Genomic DNA, 14,112 nt, shown 5'->3' on the forward strand with positions numbered 1-14,112 from the left:
TCTTGACGGGATATTAATGAAGATGATGATCATGCTCCAGGAAAGTTTTTTTTAAAGGTGATTCAATTAATTAATGGAATTATGGTAACACGTATGATCTCACCGCTAAAGGCCTTTAAGTCTCAAAGCAATTCTGTGTGTGTGTGTTTGTGTGTGTACATATTCGACTCTGTGTTGTAAGCACCCATATGAGATTAGGTGTTTAGACTTGATGGAGTCTAATTTGGAGTTCTCCAGGCAGCTGTGGAGAGGGTCCCATTGTTCCACTGAGCTACGCCCTTGAAAGCGAAAACGAGGAGCCAAGTCCCTCCACTTCTCTCTTTGTAAATTGTTTATGAGCGCCGTGTCCTTTGATGGAGGCGTCATCACATGGCAAAGAAGGAAATCAAATTAATTGCATGTCCGTTAATCGCATTACATCTTCATTAACATGCTGTGAGTCAGGGCTTAAGCTCATCACAGATGCCTAGAGGACTAGAAGAATGGGGGAAGAAGCAAGGAAGGGGAGGGGTAGACAGGGTAGGATGAGGACAAGATAGACCCAGGGGTTTCCCTCCTATTAAGGGATTTCCTCCTCTACGCTATATATATGAATATGGAAATGCATGTACATGCAACATGGAATATCTTGTATGTTTAAGGCCGATTCGTATTATATTATATATACATACATGCATGTGACATTCTCATGGTTAATAGATCAGTCTTTGAATAATTTACTCTTTTTTTCCCCAGTCCTTTCCATTTTTTCCAAGTTTCACACGCCGACTCAAAAATTTCACACTTTCACAAACTCACACAAGTGAATGATTAAAGGTGGCAGCTGCCCTAGGTTTGCTCACTGAAAAGGAAAAGGTACACCTTACATAATTATTCATAAAACTGTTTTATAGAAAACTGAGGATTTTCAGTGGGACATACAGCCTGTAAAGGTCAGGTTGTCTTCTTTCGTTCCAGGCTCTGGGCACCATTGCACACTCATAATACTCACCTGTTTGTGCCTGAAACACACCTGGCTGGTCAGCTGATCGTGGTCTTTGGGTCTTCACCTTCAGGTCGTCATCATACGGGTCTGAAAAAAATAACAGACATTTTTTTTTTTCATTTTAATCTTAACTTCCTTTTGATTACATGGTACCGCTTAAAATATATGAGGGCTCCATGGGTTGCATGGGCAAATCAAACCTGAATTTAAAAGCTGTCGTAAATAAGCGCTCATCACCATCCACATTTCACTTTTATGTTCAGGAAAAGTAAAAAAAAAAAATACAGGAAAGCTCAAGTACATCCAAAACACGACTCTGGCAAAATAAAAGTACAAACGCCTACATTTCCTTGGCTTAGTCCTTGTAGCAGGAAATTTAAAGAACATGACGAGACGTTTTAGCACACGCAGCGCGGTAACAGATAACAGACTGTCAAATCTAGTGTATAATCTCAGAAAATCAGGAGGAAGCAAATTTGGACTGGCTCATTAGAGGGGAACATTAGGAGGGGAAAACATGAAAAAAAGAAGAAGTATATCTTCTTTTGAACGCATGCTGATGGTTCAGCGCAGCAAACCAAGTAAATAAAAGTTCTGGCTTGGAGATGAGACTCCAGACACACATATAAAATGCACCAGCGGGACTTGATCTAACAAATATGTGAACATCTCACATAAGCGGTGAGCATTTCTGGAAATGGCATTAAGTCGGTCTCTGAGAGTTAGTGAAATCACACAACATATCTAAGTCAGTTTCATCTCAGCTGGTAGAAACGTGGAGGCATGCGTACAGGCCGTTCTGTCTGGTTCAAATGGATTTGTAGGCTTAGTTTCACCAATGCAAGTCTTAATCAACTCCCTCGGCGGGGGGAAACAATCTTTTCTTTCACAGATCTTTTTTTTTCTCCATCTGGATTCTTCTTACCCAATGGGATCTTTTTTGCAGCAGCTGCATTTATGGAAAAGGAGCTGACACACGTGGCGTATCTAAGGTACATTATCTGCACGGAATGTGATTGTGTGTCTGCGTATTCGATTACAGAGAGCAAAAGTGAAATTTTCTCGAGTTAGCCTCCATCAAGCAGTTGACCCAAGGAAAAACAGAGACGTTGCATATCCTCCCTATCCGGCGCACACGCACACACTCACACATGCAAGTGTGAATGCCTGGGAAGTGTGTTGAGGCTCTGCCATGATTGCACAAACGCCCATTGCTACCAGCCCTTTAATTTGGCCTTTTAGAGAATCAACTCTTTGGTGGGGGGAAAAAACTCTTTACCCGTTTGCTCGTTTTCTGCATTGTTCTCAACGTGATCATTTAACAAAATACTTTTTTTTTTTAACCAATGGAAAAAAAGTAATAATCCTGTTTACGTGCTGTCTGCGCTGTTGCAGGTTACAGCCGTGGGTAAAATAAATAACTGTTGTGCACATGTGTGGTCTGTTTGTTTACTTTTAAAAGAAACTAAAATGGGCAAATGGTGCACCGGGAAAGTATTTAATAAGACAATTAACAGATTTCATTTTCATCTAATTGAATCATTTCTTTAAAAACAAATCACATGTCAGCATTGCATCAGATTAGACAATCAAGCACAGAACGGAGATGCACATGCCAGCATGCCCAGGGATTTGAAGGAGTTTTCATTACGCAATCTTTCTCGGGTCAGCTCGTGGTACAGACGCCCACTTACTTAGCTGCAGGTTTTACAGTCATATTTTACACGGAAAATGTGAGACCTTGAGCGAGCGTATCGTGCTCCCAGAAATTTATGGCTTGCTTTGCCACAGTCCTGGGCTTTATTGACTGTACTCATCATTGACGCTACACTAAGATTAGTCATCCTCCTAAACAAGCAGCATTCATTAGCTGAAATATGGCGTCAAAAGGTAGCTTTTTCACTGCTCTTTTAGTTTTACTCTCAAGCTCAAGCTTGACTCATTGTTAGATTCGTTGAACCTGCAGCCTGGGAGACAAAAGATTCAGCAAGGGTTGAAGAAAATGTCTACACTACCTGACACTGTTGTTGGTAAGAAAGCACCCGTGGTTTCCGTATTATTTGCATCCAATTCAATTCAGTTTTGTTTACATAAGGACAAATGACAAAAACAGTCACCTCATGGTGCTTTATATTGTAAGGTAAAGACTCTACAACATTAATTGGCCAAGTTAAACAAAGTGTGTTAAGAAGGTGTGTTTGTTAAGGCCACCCATCCCTATATGTTCTCATCCCACATTCATCAGTGTGACTTTAGGGTAGAAAATCTGAGTGAAGCTGAATGATCTATGATATTCTATAACAGGAAACAATCAAGTCATCTGCCTCGATGCATACCACTTTAACTGGACAGTCTAGATTTTTTTTAAATTGAACTTTAAGTATTTCAGAAAGTATGTAGAGTTAGTTTGAGCCCAATCCTGGTCCAGAGCAAATTAAGCCCAGTAAGTGCTCGAGGTCAGTGAAGCAGGACAGAAGAGTAAGGTCTCAAAATCTTTATCACCTTACTTGAGTGTATAGTTCTTTACAGAGACTGTACACTCAAGTTTGCTTCCCTCAATGCACAGATCTGTCTTCCTTTAGTTTGTCCACTTGTCTCTTTGGACATAGGTAGGGAAGTAAAATTTATTTATATAGCACTTTTTATAGATAAAAATCACAAAGTGCTTGACAATGAAAAAAAAAATTATGTGACAGTTGGTTCCTTCATGTAAGACACTGTTATGAAGATGTTGCAAGATGAGCATGTGGAAAAAAAAGTGTGTAGACAGTGTTGGGGAGTAACAGAATATATGTACCGGTGTTACGTATTTAAAATAGAAAATATGAGTAACTTTATTCCGTTACAGTTAACGCTGGAATAGGTGATAATTAGAATACAGTTAATTTATTGAAATAAATGGATTACACTGCGGTCTTTTCCTTTTTCATTTGTTAGGCTATCCCCTTTCAGATTTTGGTAATTCCACGCATTGCCGGAAACCCAAGGAAACACACAATAAGAGGCTCTAACGTAAGCGTCCTGTTAATGTTGGTGGCATCAGTTACACAATGGACACGGAGCCAGCACAACAGAACCATCAGTCCACGGGCAGGAATGCATTTCTTACTTGGAAATTTCGACACCACTTCACATTTAAAGAAGAAAGGGATAGGTGAAATCTGACCGTGCAACGCAAACTCTGTTTGCCAGCAAACAAGCTGCTCTCAGCGTCAAAAGACTCCACCTTCAACCTAAAGAAACATCTGGAAGTAAGTTCTTTTTTAAAAACTAATGTTAGCCTACTGCAACTCCCTTGTTTCAGTTGTGGTAGCTACCTGGGTTATGTGCCACCTCAATATCTTTGATGTACTATTGTTGTGTGATTTATTACTATTACTGCATTACAACCTGCTGGCTGCAAATAATCATGTGCAGTTCTGAAAGCAGACAAAAAGAAAACATAGAACTGAACTGAAAATAAATATGGCAACAACGAACTATGGAATTTTAATGAGACATGGCAAAGTTGAAGGAGTCACCGAGTTTGTGAACCAGTGAGTGAACAAGACAGTCGTGGTGCGCTTCCACTGGGGTGCTGAAGTGTTGCTGTGCTTCCTAGCACTGGACACATGATGGACAAGCCATTAGAAAGTGATGATAGATGGTTGACAGTTGCTGTCCCTCTCCTTCTTCTTATGATTGGTGCATGCCGCTTGCGGGCTGTCTTCTCCCAAACTTCAAAACTAAATGAATATAGCGACTCGCTTACAAACTTTCTTCATCCATCTTCTTCTGCTTATCCAATTCTTATCCGGAGGTGGGTGGCTGTCCCAGCTGTCATGGGCCAAGAGGCAGAGTACACCCTGAAGAAATCACCAATCTGTTGTAGGGCTAACACATCAAGACAAACAACCATTCACGCTCACTTAGACTTACCAATTAATGAACCCCATGCATCCCTTTGGACTGTGGGAGAAAGCCTGAGAGCCCCACATGCAAACTCCACATAGAAAGGCCCCCAGGCTGGAATTGATGCCAGGACCTTCTTGCTTTAAGGCAACATTGATAACCACCACACCAATGTGCTGCTCCAACCTTCCTTCATTATAAGAACTCTTAACACATGTGATGCAAGAAATAAGTTATGATTTTGCTGTACCTGTCTTTTGCATTGACAACAGATAGTTTTAGAGTTTTTCACAAGTTAACGGAGGTGTAGCGTAGTAGACCAAACACCCCTAGTTCCCTTGAAGCAGCCTACACTTCAGCTTCATGTAAATGAAGAACTGGCAAAATGCAACGTCGTGCAACCAGAATGCATTAGCATGTGCTACGTCCCTGGTCAAGAGGTAACCTACACACAAAATTACTCGGGACTTCCCACTCTTCACCACACCAAAGGAAGAGTCAACCAGGTCCAAGATACTGAACAGCAGTTTATCTGCACATAAACTCACACACACACAAATCAACACAAGGCCCGATTTACGCCCAAACTGGCAAACTGGCGTTGTTTCATTGCACATACATTTCAAATGATCATGTTTTTTTTTTCATCCTCCATGTTCTTCTCGAATTTTCAAATCTTCCAACTCCCACACCAGAGGTTCACGGTCTGTCTTTTTGCCTTACAGCCCCTCTCCCTCTGTCTGTGGCCTTTTTCTCTCTCGGTTCTATAACAAGATGAGAATTTAGAAGCATGTTAGAAGGATCGATGTGAGATGAGCTTTGGCCCCCCGCGAGATGAGTGGTGACCAAAACAATAAACAAAAACTTCCAAAGACCCTCCTACTCTTCCGTAACCAAAGTGAAAAGGCAAGCAAACGAGTCCTCTAACCTGAGCACCTAAGCACAAAAACGTGAAAAATAATTCTCAATAAAAAGGGTTTTTACCGGTTACAAAGACTATTTTTTGCCAGCAGCTCACAGCTAACAGCACAAATATTGGATTTCACTCTCTCAACTCTCGGATTGAAGTTTGAATTCCCAATTATGCTACCTAAACAAAACTCCCCATTCAAATACCAAACTATCTGCTGGCTCACTGATAGATAGGGAAGAGGGGAGGAGAGAAGGGTGAAGTGGAGTTCAAGAGGGTGTAAACAAATATTACACATGACCATGGATCATGACACATGGATGCCTACACATAGACGACAAACGAGAAGCGTGGAATTGACAGATCCGATGGGGTTGACCATTAAGCGGGGGCATCTCTCGCTCGTGACCACTGAGCCATTAGCGCTATATCGTTCTCATGACTGATTGGTGATATTGAACTTACTGCTTAGCACTGTATAAGCAGAAAAGGAGGGAATGAGCGGGTGAAGGACTCAGAAAGATTATAAACAGAATCAGGTGAACTGTGTCCAAAAAAAGACTTTTTTCCCCAACTGCTGAAGACCAGGGAGGACTATTTTTCTCTTTCTTGTTATTGCGCTCTCTCTTGCTCTCACTCTCTATCTCGCTTCCTCTTCTCTCTCTCTCTCTCTCTCTCTCTCTCTCTACGTCAGGTCTGCAGCACACAAGAGGATTTAGATGGACACCAGTGCGGAGTCCACTGCAATAGGAAGGAGAAATCAATATAGATAAACCCCTGAGTACTGACCTTTACAAACCACACAATATTGTTTAATGTTCTGAACTGCACTTTAATGGACACGTCATTGCACACTTCATGAAATAGTCTTATTGTCTTTTATCCTTACATTTCCCCTAAACTATTTTAGCTGTTTCTTCATCGTCAGGGGAACCTGTTTCCCAAGTATAGCCGGCAGTATCACTTGTAGTCATTAGTAGGGTCGATAATCCTCTGATTGGTTAGGAGCACAGGTTAAGACCTGATATTTTATTTGTAGCGTGGCTGTGCATTAATGTTGTCTGTGGAGCAAAAACACGGCAATGAACAAATCGCTAGTCGTATAGTTAAAATTTGTAAACAAATAGATAGATCAAATAATCACAGGTCATTAGCTCCTGCAGTTCCGGCCTGCTTTTAAAGCAAGCTGTTAGTCATTTCAGATTTTTTTCACATTTGGATGAGCTTTCTGATTTCTGTTGGGAGCAGGGATTATATATGCATTTATGTGTGGTAAAACTAAGCATGATACATGCTTAGTAGAGCTAACAGCACAGCTAGCACTGAAGCTTTTTTAGCATTGGCTTTGGACTGTGCGCTAACAAAGTGCTAATAAATTAATACAATTTCAAAAAATTTCAATAAACATCTGTTATCATGTTTCTTTTTGCTAAACTTATGTCAATCAAACGTAAAATGCAGTTATGTATTTTTGAATGTGCAGAAGCAGAAAAGTTTCCCAGAAGTCTATGGTTTGCTGGTCATTTGAGGATAACCACTTTACTTGCTTGCCTAGTTGGAACCCAACTGCTAAGAAGAAGAGAAAACAAGTGGCTCTTGACCATTCTCATCTGCCTCTTTGCCCAAGGCTGCTATCTCATCTCAGCCTCAAAGTGCTAATAAAGTAGCATGTAGAACTTGAAATCCCATTCACATCCCTTGGTGGGCACCCATCAGCATAGAGACATTCTGGCTGCATCTGAAGGGAGACACGAGCGATATGACAGCAAAGACCATGCAGGCCAGGATGTGGCACGTACACACCCGGAGACACACGCGCACACACATCAGCACAACAGAAGTAAATATAGCTGATAAATAAGCGTCATGCAGTAAAGCAGTTTTGAGCCATACAAAGCAGCAGGCAGTGGTAGGGGATTGGGCCAGAGTCAGTTAGAGCCACAGGCTCCTTTGTCAGACTGAGCCGGGATTTAAGCCTGCTGGGAGGGCTGTGTGCATGTTCATGTTTGTGTGTGTGTGTGTGTGTGTGGCTGGGAGACTTATTGTAATATGGTAAAACAGCCGTGTTAACTAAGTGAAATGAACAAATAGTAGTGGCACAGAAATGTTTGCTGGTCGCTATCGTTGGCTCTTTTGTTGGGCCGTCTGACCAAACACACTCTCCTGCACACGTACAATCAAACAATCACAAAATCGCACACACACGCACACACACACACGCGCGCACACACAGAACTATTTCTCAGCCGTACATCAAATCTGAGCTTATAGCTCTCTGGTGCTGTCCATTTACTCCAGGGTCCATCTGGGAGAGCCCAAACTGATAGAAGCGCACCATAATGGACTTTTTATAAGCTACTGGACAGACAGACCCACTCCATCTCTCACTCTGTTACTTCTCCTCTCTCACCTCTTACTCTCTCAGCTAGCAGATATGAAGAGGGAAGCTGAATCTGGTTGGTGCAGGACACTGGCTGGCTGACTACGGGGGCACTCAAGGTCATTTGAAAATGGATTCAGCCCCACAGGCTGACTGTTTTTTTTGGTTTCACACCTCCAAATGTATACCCACGTACACAAAAATCAACACGAGCCCCTGTGTAAGTCCAAACTGCCAAATTGGCGGTTTCACTGCACTTACATTCTCAATCTCAAATTGTCCTTTTTGTTTTTCTTTCTCCATATCCTTCTCTTATTAGATAATTTTCAAATCTTCCAACTCCCACACCAGAGTGGCTTGGTCTGTCTTTTTGCCCTCCACCCCCTCTCCCTCTGTCTTCTACCATGGCCTTTTTCTCTCTCGGTTCCATAACAAGATGAGAATTTAGATGGATTTATAGTTGAGTAGACTCTGAGCGAAGCTGCAGAGCTGCAATCACACCGCAATCGATGAAGGGATGTCTCACACTGGACTGATGAATTACAGATAGTGGTTTAGCATGTTTACGCAGCTGCATCCGTACAGTGCATTTACAATAAGCCAGTGTAGCTGTGTTTGCCATCATGGCTGGAAGCATGTTAACAGGATCAATGTGCGATAAGCTTCAGCCCCTTGTGAGTTTGTTGCAAAGCCAGTGTTTCTGGACTTTGTCCTCTGCCTCTGCCTGACACATGATATGTAAAGTTACCACAGCCGCAAGGTGAAAACCTTGGGCCCACATTTAAACACATAGTGTCTGCTATCCCAGCAGTAAGAGGCACGAATGAAGGTTATATTTTACTTACTTAGATACAAGTGACATTGTTGTTGTCAAATTTGGTGCACTTTTTTTTGACTGTAGCTGTAGAGGACAGAATCACTCAGTTTTATCAGAAAATACACTTCCGTGAATTACTTAGCTTAGTTATTTAATCCCCCTCTTTTCTCAGGAAGCAGAAGGATCCTCTGGAGACAAAACAAACTTCGGACTTGCAAAAATGTAATTAAATTTAAACATCTAGATTAAACAGAAATGTTGCAAGTACATATAAATTATCCATTGTTATGTTTTTCTGCTTAAGAATTGAAAGCCTGCTGCAATAAAACCCATCCGAGTTTAACCCACCAGCCAATTTGCTACTGATGACTTTTATGGCTGAACAGAATGGACATTTACTTTGGTGGAAATGGATAAGCACATCACACAATGCAGTTACTAAAGCTAAATGCAAACAGAAAGAAAAATCAAAAATCCACAAAATGATTCCATCCAGAGATGGAGTTGACCACTGATGCGTACGCTGACAAACGGCCCGCCATGTTCCTGCCAGCTTCCTCAGACTTCTGTGCTTCTGGGATCACAGACTATGCATCTCTCCCAAGTCGATGCAGCTGAAAGAAGGTGTGTACACGACTTCTGCCAGTCCACTTTTGACTGGATCACTGCACGCATGAAAAGAATAAAGCAAAATAAAATTTGGCCAGCGTGCGTGACGGGCTGCCAAGCTTATTCCACACTTCAGCATCAACACTGGTCCATAAAAACTGACAAATGCAAAGCACAGCTCTCATGCTTGATTTGCAGAGACTCACTTGTTAATGGAGCCTAACACTGGGGAATTAACTAGGGTTTATGTTGCATATATGGTTCCCACACCTAATGTACTGCATATTTACAAAAGAAATTGGGGTAATATCAAAATGTAATTGTATCATAATTTGAATAAGTTTAATTCTAGTGGAATTATGCCCTTTGTTTGTTCCAGCTGTTTAAGTCAATAAATAACTGCAGGTTTATAGGATCGACAGGTGAACTGCCACACAAAGAGCTACAGTTTATATTTGTATTTATTTGTTACACAGATGCTATCCTCAGGCTGAATAGTCCTGAATTCCCTACAGCTGTCCAAGCCTTGCATGTTACTGTTAGCCCTGTATGGTATGAATTTGAATGTTTTTTGAGGAAAAAAATATAATCCACCAAACTTATTGAGAGCTTGGGGGGGCTTGTTGATATATTAATCAAAAATATATCATTTGGTTTGTTGCCTGAGGGAAACACCATGCACGAGAGGGATAGTAGAAGCCAGATTCAGCCACTGAAATCAAATATAGTTTTGCTGTCCACTTTTTTTTTCTCCCTGTTCTTTCATCTTAACTTCAAAGTCATCATTTGAAGTGGTGGTTACTGCATCAGCATTGTGTACATGGGTGTGACATCTCTCATTAATATTTAAATCCAATGGTCCTTTATGGCAGTAAGGTTTAAATAAGAAATAATTATTGATACCAGTTGTTTCATATTAATCATAAAGTGCATTTTCAGAATTTTATGTGTGTTTAGGAAATTATTTATAAAAATAAGATTATAAATCTTATAAATAAGATTTGTGAGCAATAAGAACAGTAGATTTGGGCTGATAATTATAAATGAAATATGATTATGTTGTGGTAGTTTAGATTTAAATGCACAGCAGAACCTCTGGACAATTTAAAGTTTCAGATTATCCAAATAACACATACTGACAAGTTGGTGGCCTCTAAATGATTAAACTACAGTAAAGAAAGTGGCACTTGTAACAGATACCACAGAACATGTCCACATCCATGCTAGAAGCTTTGTGAGGCTGAATTTGGGCAAATCATTACCTAGAGCTAAAGTAACATGGTAACAGTGACGATGCTTACAATCCTGTGACATATTAAACATTTTTACCTGGTTTAATATCAGTGTTTGCTGTTTGATGAAGTTTCAACAAATGAAAGTTTAAAATAGTATGCTGAATGGTTCCAATGGTCAAAAAGGTTGGAGTGGTTTTTATCGCTAATGTGTCCCCCCAAAAAAAGCTTTTAAACACATAAATCCAGGGGGGTAGTGAATAGTTGATAAAGTCTTCTGTCTCTCCAGCCTCATCTTCGTTTATTTGCATGTTATGCAATATATTAGATGACATAGGACTCAATCAACACTCCTTAAATATCAGTATTTAAGGTCTTTTTACATGTAAGTTTGTTTTACTCTTGCATGACATATACATGATACATTTGATAACCACTCTCTCTGCCTTCATCGTCTTTATTCCCTCTCTTTCTCTACAGTTGCCACGTATAGAATATCACCCTCAACACGCCCCCAAACCAAACTTGGCTTTTCACCGTGACGCGTTTCACAACAGCGTTATGTATGTACATGATGCAGCCACACGAAAAGATCGATTACTGCTCACATTTGCCTCTGCAGTGGGATGCTGTTACCATAGCAACCTCGTCATGCTGATGCTGTAAAAGAGGGGGGCCGTGCAGAACGGTGGAGGGAAGGAGGGAGGGGACGGAGGTGGATTATGAATTGGTGTCCACACTCTGTCGCCGGTCCTGTCTGAGAGGGAGAGAGAGCGAGCGGAGCCGGCGGACCGCTGTTCTCGGCTGCCGTGAAGGGCAGCTGCTGTGCTCTTTGTGCTAGAATCTTTATGTTTCTTTCATTTTGATTCTTCTTTGCTGTTTCCTTCTGCTTTCTTGGTTCGTTTTTATGTCTTCTTCTTCTTCTACATTTACTTTTATTTATGTATTCATTTCTTTTTAGCTTTGTATTCAACTTTTCCCCACTACAGCATGTAAAGGTTTCACACATGAATGTTTACAGATTAAACTGCAATATATAGACACAACAACCAAATTCATAGCAGCTCTTTTGCCATGTGTTAACTAATCACAACTGCTGATGTTGGTCATACACACCTACACCTGTTCAACTGCTAATTAGCACAAATATCTAATCAACGAATGATATGGCAGCAAATCAGTGCATTTAGACATGGTCATGATGACCTGCTGATGTTTTAACTGACCATCAGAACGGGAGAGAAACGTGAAATAAGTCACTCTGAATGTGGATGTTCTGAGTCAGAAACTGCTGATCTGCTGAGATTTCTTGTGTAAGATTTAAAGAGAAGGGTCTGAAAAAGAGAAAATATCCAGTGAGCAGCAGTTCTCTGAGTGAAGATGTCTTCTTAATGCCAGAGATCAGAGGAGAATGGCCAGATTAATTGGAACAGATAGAAAGACAACAGTAGCTCACACAAACACTCTTTTCAAACAAGGTATGTAAAGAGCATCTTAAAACACATACCATATACAGTAGCACACCGGGGTGTCACTCTTGTCAGCTAAAAACAAGAAACTAAAGCTGCAATCCATATGGGCTTAACAAAATTGGATGACAGAAGATTGGACAAATGTTGCCTGGTCTAATGAGTTTCAATTTCTACTGCCACATTTGGATAGTAGGGTCAGAACTTGGTGTAAACAACATTAAAGCATGAAAAGTCCTGTTGGTGTGAGCGATATTTTCATGACACACTTTGGGCCACTTAGTATTAAATGAGCATTGTTTAGATGCCACGTCCTACCTGTTCATGTCCATCCTGTTATGACCACAGTGTAGCCATCCTCTGATGGCTGCTTTAGCAGAATAACACACCATGTCACACACCTCAGATCACTCGAAATTGGTTTCTTAATCATGACAATTAGCTCACTTTACTCAAATGACATCTTTGGGATAAGGTGGAACACGAGATTCACACATGGATGTGGAACTGAAAAAGCTGCAGCAACTGTGTGATGGTGCCATGTGAACATGAACAAAAATCTTTCTAGAACTTTGTTATTATTTGCCATGAAGGCAGCTCTGAAGGCCAAAATAAGCATAATGAACAAAAGTATGTTCATTCATGCAAGGCATCGTTTCCTCTTTGCAGTAATTAACAATGAAAAGGCTGGCTTTGTTCCCTGAAAAAAGGAAAAACAGCTACTTAGGGGGGGGGGAAAGCCAGATCTTTACTTTAGATGCCAAATCTACATATCCAGGAACAAAACGTGGAAGCCAAATCAACCCAGGGCAAACCCTAGCAGGTGGATTTCATGACTCATAAGAGAGCACAATGAGAACAGTCTCAAATAGCCAGACTTTAGTTCTCCACTTCTTAGAAGAGGCAGAAAAAATGATACACCTGCCCTCAGTCTCCTCTCCAGAGCATACAAACACTCACACACCACTCACTTCTGCTCTGTCAACTACCTTTCATCAGTGGGAAGGGTCAGCACAGCAGGAGAGAGGGGAAATCATGTGGGCCTCTCATGCTCATTGCATGTGGACATGCAATGAGCATGACTACACACAAACTCAACTCCTTTATTCTGTTGGATAAGTGTGTAGATTATACACACTTACAGTTTGCTCAAGCTCATTTTGGACTTTCATTTAGACATAACAGCTCTTTGCTTGCCCGCTATTGGGCTCATTAGAATAAGTGCTAGTGTGTGTTACTTCTCTCAATATATGTGATTTTCTAGGAAAGCTATGTATTTAGAACATTACGCTAGACAAATGAATAAGATTCCCCGAACCCATTCAAACTAACAGGCACAAAAATGACTCCACATTCATACAATGATTATTTGTGCATAATGAAAAGTTACTTTTATAGTTTCAGATCATAAAATCAGATAGTTGGAATATGGAGACTTCAGTAATGTGCAGTTCAGCTCTTCATATCAGCATTAGGAATTTGTAATGGTAAGGTAAATCTCCATCAAGTGACCGCTGGGAGCCCTCACAAGGTGTCTCTGTGATAAAAATGTGTGTTTTGTGTTTTTTAGCAGATGATGAGCTTTACTGAGGCACGACACTGGGGTTACGCTTACATTAGGTGATGAGTGTTAACTGCTTTATTTGTGCATTAGCATCACTGTAAGGCTTTTGTAACTTGTAAATGGTTTCCTGAATGTTACAGCTGTTTCTTTTTTTTTTTTACATTGTCACAAATGTGAAATCAGCACCATATGAATCTTCTTTAAAGGGTCAAGCCTTACTGTATGGCACGTTAATTGACACTAATATCACTTGCT

At 40.8% G+C, this 14,112-nt stretch overlaps 1 protein-coding gene across 22 annotated transcripts in view; it reads right to left on the bottom strand.

The window, feature by feature from the left end:
- Positions 1-14,112, bottom strand: part of adgrb2 (adhesion G protein-coupled receptor B2) — a 252,436-nt gene that overhangs the window by 131,409 nt on the left and 106,915 nt on the right. For 21 of the 22 annotated variants that reach the window (XR_006055069.1, XR_006055070.1, XR_006055071.1 and 18 more), the window contains exon 3: positions 992-1,072. Coding sequence is in view for 19 of the 22 variants with exons in the window: in XM_014338046.2 (XP_014193532.1) it covers positions 992-1,072 (81 nt within the window). In the remaining 3 variants the exon portion in view is untranslated. The remainder of the gene's footprint in view (positions 1-991; positions 1,073-14,112) is intronic. The other variant, XM_014338041.2, reaches the window with a different exon arrangement.

This window comes from Haplochromis burtoni, unplaced genomic scaffold (genome assembly GCF_018398535.1).
Source record: "Haplochromis burtoni strain Fernald_Lab_line unplaced genomic scaffold, NCSU_Asbu1 Contig_208, whole genome shotgun sequence".
Lineage (NCBI taxonomy): Eukaryota > Metazoa > Chordata > Actinopteri > Cichliformes > Cichlidae > Haplochromis > Haplochromis burtoni.